This window comes from Salvia hispanica, chromosome 3, assembly GCF_029641045.1.
Source record: "Salvia hispanica isolate PSC_SH4W2 chromosome 3, Shi_PSC_v1, whole genome shotgun sequence".
NCBI lineage: Eukaryota > Viridiplantae > Streptophyta > Magnoliopsida > Lamiales > Lamiaceae > Salvia > Salvia hispanica.
In genome coordinates, this window is record NC_142694.1 from 25,136,792 (window position 1) to 25,156,770 (window position 19,979).

At 36.8% G+C, this 19,979-nt stretch overlaps 3 protein-coding genes across 9 annotated transcripts; 2 read left to right on the forward strand and 1 right to left on the reverse strand.

Annotated features, from left to right (window-relative positions):
* Positions 1–1,431: 1,431 nt before the first annotated feature.
* Positions 1,432–4,444, forward strand: XXT4 (Galactosyl transferase GMA12/MNN10 family protein). 3 transcript variants are annotated; one of them, XM_048113838.2, is made up of 2 exons: positions 1,432–3,074; positions 4,164–4,444. In XM_048113838.2, exon 1 carries the CDS (start codon positions 1,670–1,672, stop codon positions 3,038–3,040), a length of 1,371 nt encoding a protein of 456 aa, XP_047969795.1. In that variant the 5' UTR covers positions 1,432–1,669; the 3' UTR covers positions 3,041–3,074; positions 4,164–4,444. The 3 variants fall into 3 exon arrangements, with proteins under 3 accessions (XP_047969795.1, XP_047969796.1, XP_047969793.1); XM_048113839.2 differs by having other exon boundaries at positions 4,177–4,444; XM_048113836.2 differs by having other exon boundaries at positions 1,433–3,074; positions 4,157–4,444.
* Positions 4,445–8,620: 4,176 nt separating this feature from the next.
* LOC125210596 (zinc finger (C3HC4-type RING finger) family protein) lies at positions 8,621–14,851 on the forward strand. 4 transcript variants are annotated; one of them, XM_048110132.2, is made up of 18 exons: positions 8,621–9,005; positions 9,092–9,193; positions 10,614–10,696; positions 10,815–10,899; positions 10,990–11,076; positions 11,500–11,561; positions 11,670–11,851; positions 11,986–12,046; positions 12,594–12,771; positions 13,255–13,293; positions 13,391–13,452; positions 13,622–13,658; positions 13,737–13,786; positions 13,882–13,948; positions 14,086–14,167; positions 14,244–14,323; positions 14,409–14,477; positions 14,564–14,851. In XM_048110132.2, exons 1-18 carry the CDS (start codon positions 8,940–8,942, stop codon positions 14,627–14,629), a joined length of 1,458 nt encoding a protein of 485 aa, XP_047966089.1. In that variant the 5' UTR covers positions 8,621–8,939; the 3' UTR covers positions 14,630–14,851. The 4 variants fall into 4 exon arrangements, with proteins under 4 accessions (XP_047966089.1, XP_047966091.1, XP_047966090.1 ...); XM_048110134.2 differs by having other exon boundaries at positions 14,086–14,161; XM_048110133.2 differs by having other exon boundaries at positions 9,095–9,193.
* A 507-nt stretch (positions 14,852–15,358) lies between these two features.
* LOC125215578 (SNF1-related protein kinase catalytic subunit alpha KIN10-like) lies at positions 15,359–19,869 on the reverse strand. Of its 2 annotated transcripts, none has more exons than XM_048117032.2 (11): positions 19,722–19,869; positions 19,036–19,229; positions 18,667–18,851; positions 18,407–18,589; positions 18,152–18,283; positions 17,888–18,073; positions 17,447–17,536; positions 17,286–17,369; positions 16,162–16,272; positions 15,740–15,976; positions 15,359–15,644 (listed from the first exon to the last, which is right to left on the reverse strand). In XM_048117032.2, the coding sequence occupies exons 2-11, from the start codon at positions 19,211–19,213 to the stop codon at positions 15,492–15,494; spliced, it is 1,539 nt and encodes a 512-aa protein (XP_047972989.1). In that variant the 5' UTR covers positions 19,214–19,229; positions 19,722–19,869; the 3' UTR covers positions 15,359–15,491. The 2 variants fall into 2 exon arrangements, with proteins under 2 accessions (XP_047972989.1, XP_047972990.1); XM_048117033.2 differs by having other exon boundaries at positions 19,036–19,217; positions 19,722–19,851.
* Positions 19,870–19,979: the final 110 nt, after the last annotated feature.

Here is a 19,979-nt window from a genome sequence, read left to right on the forward strand (position 1 = left end):
TTAGGAATTTGTAACATTTATATTTTTAAAATTGGTGTATTGAAAAGATGGGACCTATAAATAGTTAAAAAAAATGGAATGGTTTGTTGGAAATATTGTCTCTTAGTGATGAAAAAATGGATAAAAGCTTTGTGGGGCTATAAATAATTGAGAGCAGTCCTTAGTTAAGGGAACACCATTCTCTTAAGGCCACTTTCAAAATTTGTGAGTAATATTAGAATTTGTCGAAAGTATATGGAGTGACTTTTTAGACCAATATGAATTAAAAAAATTACAGTTTTCATGTGGCAGAATGAAGACAAAGCAAATTCTCCATAATTGGATTCAACCCAATGCAATATTTCCGACCTTAAAAAACAAAATAATCCAAAAACACATTGGAAAGTTTCATACGTTTCAATTACTATCATCAAAATGTTGTGTTTAACCTAATATGTAAATAAAATTAGTCATCAATAACTTACCAACCCAACTACACGTATTCTCAACAACCAATCTTTCAATGTATCTCGATTTTACATGTTACATTGAATTGAACAGCAATAATTCAGTTCATTAAGGTCCATCCTCATGTTAAACAAAATGTGTATTGAATATACTAATAATTTAGATAAGAAAGATATGGACAGTGGTGCACCAAACGTGACAAGAGTAAATGGCCACACATGGAATGATCCCCACACAATTCGGCCACACCTAACACTATTATATTTTTCAAATCACATGTCATTTGCATCTACTGTGGCTGCTCACATTTTAATCTTACCTTCATAATTCCAATCTACTTACATTTACATATATTTTGGGGTTAAATTAGAACCGTCAATTTGGCCCTGAATTGGATCGACGAGTTCATTTTTCAGAAATATAACCACTTTTCATCGGCAGAATATGAACGGACAGATTCTATGATTTTTTGAATCATAACCGAATAACTGTTTGTTCTGATCCAAAATTGAAAATTTTGAAGTGACAACCAACGGTCAAAAAATTGTAGCACTATAACCGATCTTGTATAATTAGTGGTATGTCGGTTCTGATTCAACTTAGACTGCCAATCCTATTCGGACCCAAATTGATGGTTCCGATTTAACCATATAAGTAAAGTCAGTCGTTATAGAAAGCATGTCTTCTTAATCGAACTATAAAGCAATGGAAAAATTCCGATCACGCGAATATCGTTTCCTGAATTCGTCACCGTCAAATTGAGCAGCCCTCAGACCCAATGTGGCTAACCAAGAAATTCAAACAAATCAAAATAAAGAAACAAACGTCGCACAGACGCGTGAAATCCAGCCCATAGATAGCGCCTTTGTCGCCTTAATTAAACATCGTCGTCATATTTTTTATTATAATAATTAATTTTCAAACTGACCCACTAATTATAATTAAAAAATTAAAAACCGCGCATTAAATTAATCTAAGATGCCACCAAAAAAGAAAAGAAGAAAGAAAATCGCAGTCGGTGCTTTGCTTGCTTGCTTGCCTCCTCCTTCGTCTCCACTTCCTCTTCTCCACATTCATCCCAATTTTTTCCACTAAAGAGAGGGGAGAGGAAGATCGAGGTGTGAAATGTGTGCATACTGATTTTTCTGACTTGCTAAACCCACACTCTTCCTGCTCATAAACCCTACCTTTTTTCTCACTTTAGCAGCTTGAATCGGAGTAGATGGGATCGGAGGGAGCTTTCTCCGCTCAGAAGCGGAGCTCCGGCGCCCTACCGACGGCCAACGCCGCCGTGAACGGAGGAGCGCGGGGCCGCGCCGCAGCTCTGCTGCCGCGGGGGCGGCAGATGCAAAAGACGTTCAACAACATCAAGATCACAATCCTCTGCGGCTTCGTCACGATTCTGGTGCTGCGAGGCACGATTGGGCTGAACCTCGTCTCCTCCGAAGCCGACGCGGAGAATTATCATCTGACGGAGGAAACGGATAAGATCCTCGATGAGATCCGATCCGACAGGGATCCGAGCGACCCGGACGAGGCGCCTGAGCGATATCTCAGCCTCAATGATACCTTCAGCTTAGGGCCGAGGATCAGCACTTGGGACGAAGATCGGAAGGTATGGCTTGAGAAAAACCCCCAATTTCCGAGTTATGTTAAGGGAAAACCTAGGATTCTGCTTGTGACTGGTTCGAAGCCGGGGCCTTGTGACAATGCGATTGGTGATCATTACTTGCTGAAGTCTCTGAAAAACAAGATTGATTACTGTAGGATTCATGGAATTGAGATCCTGTATAATATGGCTCATTTGGATAAGGAAATGGCGGGGTTTTGGGCCAAATTGCCGCTGCTGCGGCGATTGATGTTGTCGCATCCGGATGTGGAGTGGATTTGGTGGATGGATAGTGATGCTTTGTTTACAGATATGGTGTTTGATATTCCTATTGACAAGTATAAGGATTATAACATGGTGATCCACGGTTTTCCTGATTTGTTGTTCAATAAGAAGTCGTGGATTGCGTTGAATACAGGAAGTTTCCTGTTCCGGAACTGCCAGTGGTCGTTGGATTTGTTGGATGCTTGGGCGCCTATGGGACCCAAGGGCCCGATGCGTGAGGAGGCTGGAAAGGTCTTGACGGCCTATCTGAAGGGGCGTCCGGACTTTGAGGCGGATGACCAGTCTGCTTTGATATACTTGTTGCTTTCGCAGCAGCAGTGGCTGAGCAAGGTGTTTGTGGAGAACTCCTTTTACTTGCACGGATATTGGGAGCTTGTGGTGGATAGGTATGAGGAGATGATTGAGAAGAACCACGCGGGAATGGGAGATGAGAGGTGGCCGCTTGTGACACATTTTGTGGGTTGCAAGCCCTGTTCTAAGTCTGGGGATTATTCAGTGGAGAGGTGTTTGAGGGGTATGGAGAGAGCTTTCAACTTCGCAGATAATCAAGTTCTCAACTTGTATGGGTTTAGGCATAAGGGATTGGTTAGCCCAAATCTTAAGCGGATCAGGAATGAAACGGCTGCTCCTTTGGTGAATGTAGATCAGTTTGATATTCGGCATGCAGCTGCTCACCACACCACTGAACCTCGGAGCTAGCTATCCTGCTGGAACCTTTGAGAACATCTTGCAGGTAAATTACTACTTGGCTTTTGAGTTTGATGATCGTCTCTGATTTGATTGCTTGATTTGGTTATATTTACTGATCTTGGAACTGTTGTTTTGGGGTACTTGATTTGGAATGCATTCAACTATTACTGTATCTTGAATTCATAATGAGTTTGGTTTGTAAATTGTAGATCATGCTTTTAACCTTGTGCTGCTATTTATTGCTACCAGATCATGTGCTCGGTACTAATGATTGCAATCTCTTTAGCTCTATCCATCCATTGCCTTAATGTTAAAAAAAATTTCGTCAAAAGTTTGAATTGGTTCAAAATCTTAGTTACTGTCGACTTTCAACTGTGATCTCCTTAGGCTATACTGATAAACTTTGCTCCACCAACCTAAGATTAATTAATTGATAATGGCTGTGATTTGCTCCAATATTTATTATGAAGAGTGGAGACTTTCCTAAGCTTCAATTCATTTCCCCTGATTTTGTTTTTACTATTTACCTGTATAAACATGAAACATACTTCCATTTTCCTTGCCAAATGTTAGCTTTCCTATAATTTAAACTACATAACTCTAATTGCTCTAGTTCCAACCTATAGTCATCCTTTGCTATCAGACTCTGCATGATACATCTATTAGGAAAAGTACACTATTGTCACTAATGTTCAATGTACATTGATTTAAAGTAAATATAATTTCTCCAAAAAACTAAATAAAATTGATTGATTCAGTGATAGATTTTTTCTTGCTATCCAAAGCAGGTAACTAACTGTAAACATATTTTGCATCCCAACTTATGTCAGATTGAAGGAATATAAAGAAAGTAAGGTGACACAAAAAGTATATTCTATTTGTGGAGATATGTATTTATTATTTTGTCTCAGTTCACTACACATTAATTTCTCTCAGCCTTCATCATATTTAATATTTCCATCATGCAAGTTGACATCTTTGTAGTGTTAATGCACCCACATTTTCATCATGTATCATTTGAAATTTCCTCGACGCTCTGCCTTATGATAAATGTGCTGTAACTGGAAATTTTACCGAATGACTATGTGTCGGTGAATTGATATTGTTCTGCATGACGTGTTGTAGTTTACAGCTTCCGTTCGCAGGGGATGGATCAAAGACATTGTGAGTTCATGACCATAGGGAGGTGGTGCAGGATCTCATCTGGATGTACTGTTCTGTAAAGCCAGAAAACATGGAGAGAAAAAAACCTTTGTGATATTTTTTTGTTTTTGGGGGCTGATTAAAATAGCTGTTGTTTAAGTTCTAGTTTTTTTCATTGGTTTAGGTTAAAGTTTGGGTTCTAATTCGATCACGTGTACTAGTATTTACACATTATGAAATGTTTGTTATAAAGAGAGAACATTTATTTAACTGGCAGAAGTTGCTAGTTCTACAAATTCAAAGATTGATTTCTTTTTATGAGTATAATAATATGATTGCCGTGTTTGTTACTCCATTATTGTCATATTCTTTAAAGTAATTTGAATAAATGAGACAAAACAGTTTGTACAGGCTTTTACGTTACTTGTTGTCTATGGTTACTTCAAATTTCTGCATCCAATCGTCTAAGAAGTGGGAGTTTTTTTTAAAGGAAAACTGTCAAATAAATCTTGAAAGATGATCAAAACTCCAGTTTATTGTACACAATTTTTCAAATTCTAACAAATTAATAATAAAGTTTGAGTTTGTTGCAAATATCATATCCTTCCTTCTTCCGGTAAATTACGAGCTAATGTGGCAGTTGATTTAAAATGTGTTGCCAAAACGACATCTAATAAAGTTTGAAATAATCAAATAATGCTTTGTCCACGTGTTTTAAATTGACTATCACATTGCTAGCTGGAAAAAGAAAGAAGGATGAGATACTTGCCAAAAACACAATAATACACAATACACAATAATGGGTTACTCAAATTGAAACTCCAATTAATTAATGGGTTACTCAAATTAAAAATCCACAATAATGGGTCATTGTATAACTGCAGCCCATGAAAAAACTGGATGGGATTTCATCATTTTATATCAACATAACCCATTAACAAAAGACTTGAGTCCCATAAGCCCATTTATCGAAATGCCTAGATATTTTTTTATTTGAGATTTATACTAAAAATTACTACATAAATTTTAGTTTTAAGAGCATTCACAATTCAGCCCTATTCACGGCGGCTGCCCGACGAGGCTGCATTGCCTCTCCTCGAAACCATGCGGCCGTCCGGCCTCTGCCTCCTTCGGGGCTGAATCACCAGCCGCCAAGCGGTGCTTGCGGCCGCATGATCAATTTATTGTCATTTTTATTTTTTTTAATTTAATAAATATTACTAGTATTTCTCTATGAATACACATATTTCCTTCTCATTTTCACACCTCTCACTCTCTTCCCATTTCCAACTTTTTTGACTTCAAATTTGTGGAATATGCATACGCAAAAGGGATGGAATTCGTACAATCCGGAAACCTCGGACACTTCCCATTAGTCCGAGGTTGAGCGCCTCCGCCTGATGACCAACACGGTGGAGGAGCTCATGAAAAATATTGAAATTTAAAATGTAATTTTTAGATTTAAATCAATGTAATTTTTGTTTTAAAATTTCCTTTTTTATATGATGATTGCGAAATTGAATTGGGTTGAAAATTGAAACTAAGGCTGACTACATTGCAAGTGTTAGGACTGAAATGAGGAAAACTAACGTGTCAATTGGAAAAATAGTTTTTCATAACCCAGTGTGAATGCTCTAACCACCACATAAAGCATGTTTAGTATTACTACTACCAACTTTCAATTAAATAAAGGATACCTCCAACTCTTGGATACGGCTACTAATGTGAAATGATAGTTCTTAATTAAAAATACATCATGTGTTACCAATATTTAATCAAATTAGATAGATTCCAATTCGGCTTTTCGTTTTTAATCAAATTAGGTGGATTCCAAATCGGCCTTCCGTTGGCACTACGTGACAATTCATTGCCTATACCATACATACCGGCTGTAATATTCCTCAATTTGTGACAAAAATAGTTGAACTTAGATTTTAGGATAATTGGAGGCCCACGGCAGGGTTGGTGTTTGGAGCCTACCATCCAAGTCATGACAAAGTGCAATTAATTAATAAGTCAAGAATTTGATTCATTTTGGCACTGTGTTTGATTTGATCACATAGAGAATGTGTGATTGTAGTAATTGTAGGGTTTTGAATTTGTACAAGAATTATATACGAACCGTGAGTGAACTTTATATGAACGATATATTCATATATCTGTTGAAATAGATATATCAATGGGTGTAATTTTTTTCATTAAATAAAAAGACTCGAGGCGACAAAGGGTCATCAAAACCAAGACCTAAGAAGTTTCAGCAACTTACACCACGCTATATGCAATACTTAAAACCAACAGATTGAGAATTTTAAAGACAACAGAGCTAGCACTAAAACACAATGACAAAACAACAGATAATGAATAACTGAAAAGTAATAGATCAAGACTAATATAAGTGTTGGGTACAAACCCATCCCACATCGGATGAGTGAGGGAAGTTGGATTAGTATATAAGTGCTATCCATCCCTAATTAGTTTGAGGCCTTTTGGGAGTGACCAAAAAACAAATCCGTGCGGGCTGGTTCCAATATCAAACTAATGTGCAGTCTCTGATCCCAACAAAGGTGGCTTTGGGTTGGGCCCTGGATGACTCTAGTTTGAGTCGGGCCCGTAATGTCTCGATGTATCGACTATGTGTTCTCCGTTTGAAGGGAAGTTGGATGAGTATATAAGTGCTATCCATCCCTAATTAATTTGAGCTCTTTTAGGGGTGACCCAAAAATAAATCTGTGCGGGCTTGGCTCCATCTAAAGCAGACAATATCAAACTAATCCCAACAATTGGTATCAGAGCCAAGGTAGCTTTCGGTTAGGGCCTGGATGACTCTAGTTTGAGTCGGGCCCCGTAATGTCTCGATGTATCGACTATGTGTTCCCGATGTAGTCTCGGTTTGAGGGGAGGTTTGTTGGGTACAAACCCATCCCATATCGGATGAGTGAGAGAAGTTGAATTAGTATATAAGTGCTATCCATCCTTAATTAGTTTGAGCCCTTTTGGGGGTGACCCAAAACAAATCTATACGAACTTGACTTAATCTAAAGCAGACAATATCAAACTAATGTGTAGTCGTTGATCCAACAATAAGTAAGGAAGCATTCAAACTCGCTAAAGATGAAAGCAATTGGGTTAAAAGGGGGACCAGATATCATCAAATCTGGCATCAACATCTATTTATAAATTAATTAATTTTAATTTTATTTAACCATATCTTTTAAATAAAATATCATATATTGTCATCAATACTCTAAGTTCCACCTTGGCACCTTCCATTTGCTGGTTATAAAATTCTGTCAAGTCTCAAAGTGACAATTTTTAAGGCAAACGACCCATACTATGTCCTAACTACTAGTAATTAGTATCTTTGAAATTTCGGTACATCCTTAAACCATTATAAATGCACTTTGGAATTAATTTAGAATTATTTTGTAATTTGTTACGAAATTAACCAAATATCGGCAGTCATTATAGTATCATTTGAGATAAACAGTTGATAAAGAAAAATATAGTTGACAATTTGACATTCAAGTAAAGCTCAAATTATTCCATTTGTTGATGATTCACTATAGAACTTTTGATGTCTTTTAATATTTTGGAATGTTCGTAAAACGTAAATGCATACATGTAATGTGTTTTGGAACAAATCTTATGATGTTTTGTCTTTAATTTTTGTTGGAATGTGTTAATAATATACCCTTCAATTTGTTTCTTTCTCTAAATAGGTCGGCTTAACAAGATCCATTTCACCAACCTATTATAATACTACCCATTATCTAAATATTTACATACATATTATTGCCATAATGCATCTATGTATATAGTGTATTTTATAGGTTACGATAATGCATGACAGCCATATACTTATATAAAGATTAAATACTCAAATTAGTTCATAGTAACGAAAGAAGTTTTAATTTCAATCCCACTTTAATTAGGTTAGGTTAGAAGCGTCATGACTCATGAATGCTTTTCTCTATATATTAATATATAAAAATTTAAAGTAAACGTAATGGCCTAATCCGTGGAGTGACTAATTATAAATCAACCAACCTCATTTAAATGAAAATATATTTATTCAAATCATAGCAAAACTTTGACTCTAGGACTAGGATAATTGATACTAATTTTAAAATATTAAGAATATTATTGTTAACAAAATAACTTAAATAATTTGAGAAAAAATTCATTGAAGACATATCAATTCGTAGTGTTTTTTACAGTACAAATTTGAGTAAAATTTTTTTTATTGAAAACTTACCAACTCAAATTGGTTAATTTCCCACTAATATCAATACACAAATATAAACTCAGGGCTTATATTCTGCCACGTGCAGAGTGAAAAACAGTGAAGCAAGATAGTAAAACAATTTTCAACGGCGGTAAAAAAAATTGGGCAAAATTTTGATGAAGAAGAAAAGCTTGCAACGAAATCCACACAAAATTACGATTGGTGAGAGAAATTTCAATGGTGTTACATGCAATACTCAACACTGTAGCAGCCTACATTTTGTGTATATATATATGGATAGTTAGAGTAGAGCGATAGAGAAGAGAAGACACGTAAACGAATTGAGTCCAAGTGTGGAACGAAGGATACAGGGGCGAACACGCCGCACTACCGCCACAATCTCATTTCTCATTCATCGATCAATTAAACGACTTTCCTATTGGCTACACGTCGCCCTCTTTCATTTGGACACACATAGGCCACCACTTTTGTTCTTTCAAGGACTCTATAGCTGATTTAGTTTGTACCCTTATTCCCAAAATGGAGTCTTCTCCAGCTACCCGATTCAGCTTGGAAGGGATTGATGATGTTTACGACTTTCCATGGGTCTGAAATCTGAATATGCTCTTTCTCTCTGTGTGTGTATGTGTTGGGAGCATAATTAAATTGGGTGATGTTGTTAATTGGTGCAGCAGAATGAGGAAGGATCATCAATGTCGTTGGAGAGGTATGCCCATCTCTACGACCTCATGCAAAGGGGAAACACTGCATTTCGTGAAGATCGATTGGATCAGGTTATCTGCCCTCCTAATTATATTATTTTATTGGATAAGTTTTTTATATGTGATTTTCTTTCAAAAATTGGACTTCTTTTCTGTTCTTATTGTGTGGAATTGGAAGAATGCTACTTAGTTGGTGGTTTAGTTTAGTTGGATTCTTTGTTCTTTATCCTATGAGCATGAGGTGTGCATTGGCGGTTAGAGGACTTGACCTTATGCTTTAGGCTGTTGCAGCGTTGCCATGGATGAGCTCCTTAATGGTTTTTTCTACTTTTGGTCTGGTTGAAGCCTAAGCGTTTACCTTCTCTTTTGGTGCAAATCATGTCTATAAGTGTCAGGATAATCTCGATAATGCAAGAGGCGTCATTTTGGTTTGAATTATTGCCGCAAATCTTCATGGGATGGTGCTCCATGCTTCTTGAATCTGTTTGACCCCAATCAGAGGGTAATGTGAAGAACTTTCATGGCAAGCTAAAGCCTTAGAAAGTTTACATATACATAAAGCAGTAGATGATAAGCAATTCACTCTCGGGGAATAAGCAACACTGTATTTGGAGAACTAGGTGTTAGCCTTGGGAACATTAGATATCAGCACTGAAGGGTCATTGACATTGGTGGCTCAAAAACTGTTTATTGGTTATGGTTTGGGTCTCATGGAACATGAACAAAGTAGTTCCTTTAGGACTTCAGGAATATTATTCAATTCTTGCTGCTTGTTGAAGATCTGTTTGGGTCGCATGGGTATATAGTTACATATTCTATTTTTGATGCTCCAAGATTGCAATTTTATTACTATGACTGAGACAACATAAGTAAGGGAATGATGGCTCAAATAGTAGGAGCCTAGTCATGTTCATTCGATAATCATTGTTCTCTTTGATGCTGAGAAAGTACCAATAATTCCCATATTCATACATTTTTCATTTTCATCTGCCACTTCTAGGTTTCTGATATTAGAGGCCAGATTAGTAGGTACGCTGGTATGGATTGTTCTGAGAGAATATCTCTAATTATACCAAGTCCCTGATTTTCTTTAGTTATCCACCTACATTATGAAGGGAGTAATGCACACATAAGTAGTTGAAGTTTCATTTTTTTTTTGTATTTGGGTCCTCAGAACATTCTTGGCATCAGAAATGACATCTGTTTGCGGTTGCTACTTGTGAAGTTATTGCTAGTCAACTTTAGCAACACCATCAAAATTTTTGTCAAATTTCTTAGGTTTAAGCTCATCAGGTTAGCAATGCCAGTTGATGCTAGCCTAGTAAGTTTAATTAGTGCTCTATGTATAGATTACAGAAATTGTCTGGACCACGCATCTACTCTGTCTAGTTTTTATATTTGTTAGTGTTTGGTATAGTAAGTGGGCAAATCTTTCTGGACAGTATGCATGATTTTGTCATCAACTTATCATCTTAATGTTGAATTTAATCAGGCAATTGAATTATACTCAAGAGCTAACCACATTAAGCCTGGTGATTCTATTATTCTGAGCAACCGATGTGCTGCCTATCTCCGGTATGAGGTCCTTAACCATGATTTATCATGACAGTGTTTTTGGCAATTTGTCCAATTAATTTGATTGGTATGATTAGGTATCTGAATTCTTATTTTTTTAATTTGAATTGTTCCCCAGGATTAGCCAATTCCTCAGAAGCAGGTCTCCTTCGGCTTCAGAATATAGGCCATTGAATGGGTTGGATCCAACAACCCATGCTGGGGTGTGTTCCCATATCTTAGTGTTCCTCCCAATTTTTGCTCCATCTTTTCTTGAGATGTCCTATCAAATTCATGTTTAAAATGTATTTTAGCTTGCACTGAATGATGCGGAGAAGGTGATGAATCTACATTGTAATTCAGCAGCCTCCTACATTCTTAAGGCTAATGCTCTTATTCTGGTAAGAATTCCTTTTTGCTTCAGTTTTCTTCCATCTCAATATGCTGTGGTTGGTAATGGGTAATTTGGTATCAACTTTTATCAGCTTAATAGTAACTGAAAAATACATGATACAAATGAAAAGTTCTTTCATGATAAGGTTTACATTTTCCTCAAGAGTTCACAATTGGTAGACAATCAGACATTTATGGGCTTGGTAGAAACTCAAAAAATGATATTATACTCAGGAAAATATCTGTCATGATTAGGTTTACAACAGTTAGCTGTGATAGATCTCTGCATCTAAAGTTGTGTACGTACAATTTTGTAATGTAGGCAATTTGCATTCTACTGTGTTTTTGTATTTATTCTCATATACACCTCTATGGTTTTTCTGGGTGCTGCATCTTGCTTGTAATGCCATTTCTTATTCTCTTTCTTTCAGTTGGAAAAGTATGAGCTGGCTCAAGATGTTATTCGCTCAGGCCTTCAGATTGATCCCCAAAGGTAATGTAGAGGTTCCTTCTCAACATGCATAGGTATCATACCACCTATTTTTTTCCTATTTATAAACTTGTGAATAATAACATTAACTTATAATATTTCTGTCTGCAGCAACGCTCTTTCAAATTTAGAGAAGAAAATAGCCAATACTTTTTTGAGGAGAATCAATTCCAATCCTCAACGAACAGATGATTATGATTGCACTTTATGCTTGAAGTTACTGTTCGAACCAATCACAACTCCTTGTGGGCATTCTTTCTGTCGGTCATGCCTGTTTCAGACTATGGACCGAGGTGTTATCTCCTGTCTCCATCTCTTTATTTGCCTTTCTTCATTTTCTACATTGATATTGTTTCAATAACATCTATGATTCTTTTATTGTTTCAATGATACATTTTTTATTCATATCTTGCATTCTTATTTTCAGGCAACAGATGTCCTCTGTGTCGTACTATTTTGTTTATTAGTCCCAGAACATGTGCAATCAGGTTCGTTTTCTACCGCTATAGTTGCACTCATGGGCATAACCAAACTGGACTGAGCATTTGGAAGTTTAAGTTGGCCCATTTATTATCAAGCTGAGTAAATTTTAAATATTTAAACATAAGGCTCGTGAGCTAGCCAAATTGTGTGATTTAGATGCATATTATACCCAAAAAATGTTTTTAAGTTCAAGCTCAAGCTTGAACCATTTATGTTAACAAGGCCTACACGAGCTCAAACAAATTTGTAGTTTAAAATCTGATCTGTGGTTAGCGTTGCTCATATAAAGTCTAAATTGGTCTTGCTCAAATCTTCTTTGAACATTTCATCTAAGGAACATCTTTTTTCTTATCCCCAGTTAACCCCCATGAATGTAGTATATTAACATAGAGATCAAATTGAGGTTTATGTATGGCCTGGCCTTTCTTAGTGTTAAGTGTTATTTGGATCTTGGTTTTAGATTTTACAGAACCTTACTATCAGCAAGTACATAGAAGCACATAGCTATGACAGTTTGACAGATATAAAATGTCAGTTGATTGGCATTTGCAGTGTCACATTAAACAACATCATAGAGAAGAGCTTTCCGGAGGAATATGCAGAGAGGAAGTTGGAGCAACTCAGTTTGACAAACCCTGGTCCTGATTTGTTGCCTCTTTTTGCCATGGATGTTATCCTACCGTGCCAGAAGTTACAGCTTAACATTTTTGAACCACGTTATAGACTTATGGTGAGCAGATCAATTGCCTCCACATTTCATTATCTCAGACGGATTTTAGCTCTAAAAATCTGAATTCCCTCTTTATATTTTGTCTTATCTATTGGAAAATCCTCAAGGGAGTATTTATAGTACGTCTTGTTGTTTTTCCATTCTAAGACGTAAGAAATAGGTCGAACCGCACGCATATTGTTTGTAACTTACCTTTCACAATCCCATTTCAAGTGGTGATCAGCTTCTCCTGCCACCATAATATGCAAACATGATCTCCTTAACCTAGCTAAACGAGAATTCTGCTGCTTGTATCTGAAAGAATATAAATGATGATTATACGTTCCCACAATTTTTGTCAATTTAATATAGTGACGATATTTGGTAGTTTTGGGCACCAAAAGTTGTTCTAATAGTGATCTTGTGGGTTTATTAAATGCGTACAGGTTTAATACATATCTTATTGCTGGCTGATTTTAAGTCCCACGTTTTGTGCCACAACAGGTGAGGAGGATAATGGAAGGAAATCGCCGGATGGGAATGGTATGATGTTACTTGAGTTGTTTCTTCATTCTTGTATTATAACAACTGTCAGGGTCCAATGTATATGCTCACTCTTTCTCTTGCTTGTATGGTGTAGGTTGTGATTGACCCCTCAACTGGTTCAGTCGTTGATTATGCATGTGAGGTGGAGATTACTGAGTAGGTGGTTGCTAATAGTTGGACCATACTTCTATAATTTCGTGTTCTTTTTTGGTATTTTGTTTTGTTTGATCCCCCCCTTTTACTCTTTCATGGGGAATATGGATTTGCTTTTATCGACACTGCACTTCCTTAATGCATATGGTCACTTGTTCTGTTATTAATGCAGCTGTGAGCCTCTTCCAGATGGACGTTTCTTTTTAGAGGTAAAATTATAAGTAAGCTACATGTTTATGTGCATTTTTTTCTACTTTATTTGCTATATGAACAACTAATGGACGCAGGTTGAAAGCCGGAGGAGATGTCGTATCATTCGAAATTGGGATCAAGATGGGTAATATTCAGTTTTCCACTACTTTCTAGTGACCATATCATACACAAGTATAGCTTCTAAAACTGATTCACTCTATTTTGTCATTGGATCTGAAGATACCGTGTCGCTGAGGTTGAGTGGGTGAACGACACATATCCGCCAGAGGGAAATGAGAGGAATGATGTGAGTACTGACTGATATTTGGATTTCCTTGCACATTTATCACATGATCACTCAAAATTTGAGGGATGTGCTTGAATTGTCACCATCTTCTCGGTTTTCCATTTTCTCTAAAGAAGTTTGTTCGTCTCATCCTACAGTTGCTGGAGATGACAAATAAGGCAGCAGTTTTTGTTCGCCAATGGATAAAGGAGGCACAAGAAGCCGCACAAGGGGGTAACTGTGTGAAACTGTTTACTGGATACTCAGTCATGTTTCCTAAATCCAAATCTTCTTATTAACAAATTGCCCCCTACAGATAGAATAAGGCTCGCGGAGCTTTTTAAAGCAGAAGGATTGATGCCATCCACAAGTGATCCCGAGCGCTTCAGTTTTTGGGTATGCTAATGCACATTTTGGTTGAATCATAACTGGAAAAACTTGTTTTGCTCCGCGACATTTGATAGCATGCCCGATTATGCAGCTTGCTACATTGACAAACCGTAGGCCATCAGAGAGACTAGAGCTTCTTCGGCTTAGAGATACTCGGGAGGTACCAACGACGTTTATTTTCTTTATTTAATACTTCCATGTGTCTCATTGCAACGCAACTGAACTGTGTTGGCTTCGTTGTTGCAGAGAATTACAAGGTCTCTTCTTTTTATGAAGGCGGAAGAGCAAGGATGTAGGTTGATTTGGCAGTGAGAGGCAATTCAACATTGTGTGACATTGTATTATTTCACAATTTGATTGTTGGCATTCTTTCTATTTAGAGGCTTACTCATATTATTCATTGATGATCCACATATCAGTGGATCTTACTCACCTTTAAAGTTTAAAGTTTAAACTATGGGAAATGGTATACTGTAAAAATCAAAGACTAGTTATCAACATACAGTAAATAGTATAGCAATTCAAATTTTGGTATGTGTATTCTTTTTCCCCTTTTTTTTCAGTAGCATTCACTCAGTTTATCAAAATTAGTATTCCCTCCGTCCGGGAATAGGAGCTACCTCAAGTGATCAATTTCTTTTTAACAAAAAATTTATAAAAGGATATTTATTGAGTTGAATTGAGATAGAATAAAACAGAAAATAGAGTAAAGCATGCGTGAAAGTGAAGGGCTTGTGTTTGTTAAAAAAGAAATTAATTACTTGCAATGAGCCATTGAAAAAGGAATATCAATCACTTTATAATTGCTGGAATATAGTACTACAATTTTATACTAATAAAATATGAATAAAATAAATTACTAAAACGTAAAACCTAGTTTTAGTTACAGTAAAAGTGAAAAGGGTCTCTTTTTGTGAGACGGATGAAAAACAAAAAAAGACTTATTGTGACGGAGGGAGTAATAAATAATAGTCGTCCCAAATATATGCAAACTCAAGCCACTAAAATGTGCAAATAATCACGTAACTAAGTAGAGACCTCTAATCAAACCAAAGCTGCTAGTGGTATACAAAATTATGTGGAAATATATACAAAGCCCAGTTAAAATTTTCGTAATTCCAACACAATTTAATCCTAACAAGTGGTCTTACTCTACCATTGAAAATAGAAATATTTACATGGAGGTTACAAACTTATTGTCGGAAGTAAACATACTAATGAACTCAAGCCGCGTCATGAAATAGGCACAAAAATCCAAGAAGAGGAACACAGGGCCACTGAGTCTCTGTAGATCAAGCACGTACTCCACTTCGCTGGTTTTGTAAAGCTATCATTGCATCAAATTAAAACGGTATTATTATTGGGTTATGCATCAAATTTAAACGGTATTCTGCATCCTGGTATATGAAATATAAGTCTAACCTGTATTTCAAACTTCACAGCAGAACTTTGTTGTGACCCATTTGTGCCGGTGGAAGTTATGCCATTAACATAATGGTTGTCATTCATGTGGTTAGTAATGGCCATGCTGTCTAGGTTTTGAATGCCACGAGTGAAGAGGCATTTCATATTATAGTGCCCGACCTTCTTCCACCTGACATTTAATCCTTGCAAGGCTCCGAGAATCTTGGTCATTATCTCACCTGGACGTGCTGGGGACTGGTAAAGTAGCAAGCATGAGAAACTATGGCACATGCCCAAATGCACTGCTAGAGCTATATATGCTACTCAATATCAGCAATTCTTGTTACTAAACTTTTGAAGATATTTGGCATATGCAAGTTTCATATATACGGCTGTTCCAAAGCCTGAGAAAGAAAAACATTGAATTTCACAATTTTAACCTGAATTCCGACAGCCCATTGCTTCTTTCTTAGTATCCAGGGTGATGAATTTAAGTCAATTGGAAAGGCTTGAACATTAGGATCTGGACTAGGTGCTGCTGAATAAATTTCCTGCAGGAAGACAAACCAAATTTCACTAAATGTTTAGCAAGTGCAATTTTTTACTCATCCATCTGGAAGCAAAAGGTATAAGCATCGCCATATATGATATGCAAAAGATAAAAACCAGGCAGCATATCTTGGAAAACATATTGATGCATATTACTAAAAACTGGTGTTTGAAATTATTCAAACAGACTATCTTATACAGAACTGGATGATTTTGTTCTTCAAAACTTTAAGGAGGTGTTTGGTACATGATGGAATGGAAGAGGGTATGGAACTGTGATTCCTAGCTCCATCACATTCCTTTACTTAGTACTAGTCTTTCTTAGGAATCAGTAGTCCATATGGAATGACCATTCCCACTAGATAAGGCGTAGCCATTCCTTCCTCAACCCATGGGATTAGCCATTAGTTCCTAGTTCCATTCCATTCCCCCCTAATAGTATTCCGTCATACCAAGTACCTCCTTACTGTATTAATGTTATGCATGAAATACTCAAAAATCTTTCACTCATGTCCAGCTCATTGAAATAGGTTCTTAACCTAGTAATCTCATTATTATTTTATGGTTTTGATCCTACATTGGTCAACAAAGAAAGACCAAGGACACTATTCTACTTTGCATATGAGGATAAGCTTTTATAGGAATGGATTATGCCCATATCCAACATATGATAACTCATGACCATAGCTGATATGTGCCACACACATCCAAATCATCAATGTAGGCACTTGACAAGAAACTAATCAAGAATGGATATCAAGGGTTAGTTACTGCAATGGGAAGAAAGGGGATGGTTGTTGGAGCCCATTTTTAAAGTTCCCAAAAGCCTAACTACACTGTCATCATAAGATGGTGAAGGGCTTTCACCACTTTATGTGTGGTTGTCGTCCCTTGTAAAAAAACACATCTAATATAGAATTATAGATAGTTATGAGAATCAGAGAATGTAAACTTTGAAAAACATTTGAAGAGAATAATAAGTTCCATTTATGAATGGCAATAAAGATATGCATACCGGTGACTCTTGAATGTTAGCAGTGAGGTAGCCATTTGAAATGGGGGACCGCTTGTCCAACAGAAGATAGTATGCAACAGTAGCCTGCAGCAAAGGCCATAATATTAACAATCCATAAGGTTTAGAACTAAACTACTGCTGATATTTATGCAATTGTTTACATCATTTTGTAGCCTGCTCTGCAGTGAGTCAATAAGCTGACCCCTCTCAAATCCCAACCTAAGAACTTGTTGAATGATTTCTTCATCAAGCTGCAACAATAATAAAATCAAACTGCATCAGTATTATCCCTGCACGTGAATTTGGAAACTTGATCCGTGGTTGGTGTTTGGAAGCATAATGAGAAATCAACTCCAAACGTTTCTTGGTAAATGAGATGTTATATGCTGTCACTTGTAAATTGATTGCTTAAGCAAACTAAATTCTAGTTGGCAAACAAGATGTTTCACATAGACAATGCATATAAAAGTTCTCAACGGGAAAAAAGAAGAAGCTAGACAAAGATCGGCTGAAGGACAAAATACTTTTAAATGTTAGAATCACAAGAATGATTCATCTCGCTGTTCATAAGATCAGACCAATGAGCATTAGATAACAGTTACCGTTTTTAGATGTTCCATTGCATTGGGTGGCGTGACAGCTAAATAGCGAGGAAGATTTTTTTTGAACCAAGGATGTTGTCGTATCTCATGCGTGGTTATCCTCTTCATAGGGTCCACTAGTAGCAATCTTGGAATCAAATCACGAGCTCCAGCAGACAAGTGGCTTGGAAGAGTGTACATTCCACTCTAAGATATATCAAAGTTACTTACTTTGATGATCTGTGTCAAACATTACAAGTTCCAGGAAACATTTAGTACATATACCTTTATTTTCTTGAAGAGGCTGGGAATATTTTCATCATCAAAAGGAAGAGCCCCACAAAGAAGAGCATACAAAATAACACCGCAGCTCCAAATATCCACTTCAGGCCCAGCATAAAGTTTTCCAGAAACAACCTGCAATGAGCTCCATCTAACTAACTTAGCCATAATAGAAAGCCTCGTGGCACATATTACAGACACTATTATCATCAGAACAATAGTATTCTACTATGTTTCAAAGTATGCTGACTGTACAACCTCAGGGGCAGCATAGTTTGGGCTTCCACAACTTGTCCTTAAAAAGTGCCCATCCCTCATAATGTTGCTTAATCCAAAATCAATTATCTTCACATTGCCTTTTCCATCTAGAAGTAAGTTCTCCGGCTTAAGGTCACGATGCACTATCATGTTCCTATGGCAATACTCCACTCCCGAAATAACCTGCCCAAAACACAAATTTGTTCATCATGTGGGCAAGACAGCAACCAGAGACGAAGAAAACACACAAATGATATTACCTGCTGGAAAATGTGTCTAGCTTCATCTTCTTGCAGCCTGCCCCTTTCCACAATATAATCAAAGAGCTCTCCTCGCGTCACGTGCTCCATGATAACAAATATATCTGTTGGTGTCTCTATGACCTCATAGAGGCGGATCACATGTGGATGCACAAACATTCGGCATATTGTTATTTCTCTTTTCACTGCATAACACCATTAACTCTTAGAAAACTATAAAACACTTTTGCTAATAAAATGAAAGGGTAATGCCAAAGATGCAAACATGATAGCACCAAACTCGAGAAACTAGAATATACATATCCTCCGCCATGCAACTAGAAATTCTTGAATCTCATTTATTGTTCTCAACGAAGCAAATCTTCTTACCCTTTTCTTCCATTTCAGGACCCCCCATCAACCGCCGATTGATGATTTTAACGGCCACCTTATGCCCGGTCTGTACATGTTCCGCAAGTTTGACCTTCCCAAAGGAACCATGCCCAAGAGTTTTCCCGAGTCTATAGTTCCTCAGAAATGAATCTGCTGCCGCACCTCCAGCCTCCATCTTTCTATAGAAAAAACTACAATTCAATGGACGTCAGAAAACTGCAGAGTCCTAATGCAATTATGTTCACCGAAATTATAACTGGCAGAAACCATTGTATGATTGAGCTAAATGTTTGGGATGCTAAACAATTACCGGAGTTGACAAAAACCTCATCGAGCTAAATAAGTCTGCTGAAAATCTATTTTCTTCTTACTTGTGTAATCTATCAATAAACCCCTCAACCGATTTATCCAATACGTGTCAAATTGGCATAGCTATGGCAGCTGAGAGCAACCTAATTTTTAAAAAATCAATTCATTCATACAAATCAAACTAAAACCCCAGTCTTTAAAGATGTCTGCTGTACTCCGCTTCTAGTATCAGACATAAAAACCCTAATTAATCACAAAATCGACCTACAAAATCATTTGGTTTTTTCACACTAGGCATACACCTAAATAGCACGATGAATAAACGAGTGCAAATGCATTTTCAGGATAATTGAGAGGCAGATCAAGTGTAAAACCTCGATTTTGGAGCTGATGAAGCAGTTGGATTACATGCAAAAGAATCTCCTTCTGAATTTGAGGAGAGAAAGAGGGAACAGTTTTAGTGATGAGAGATTGAAGAGATCAGTAAAATACTCCAAGTTAGCGCAATAAGTAAATTGGGTTTTATAGTAAAAATATAATATTAAGAGATAAATATGGTTGGGGTGCTGACTCAGCATCTCGTGTGTCCTTTATTTTCATTGCGATTTACGTACGTAATTAATTAAGTACTA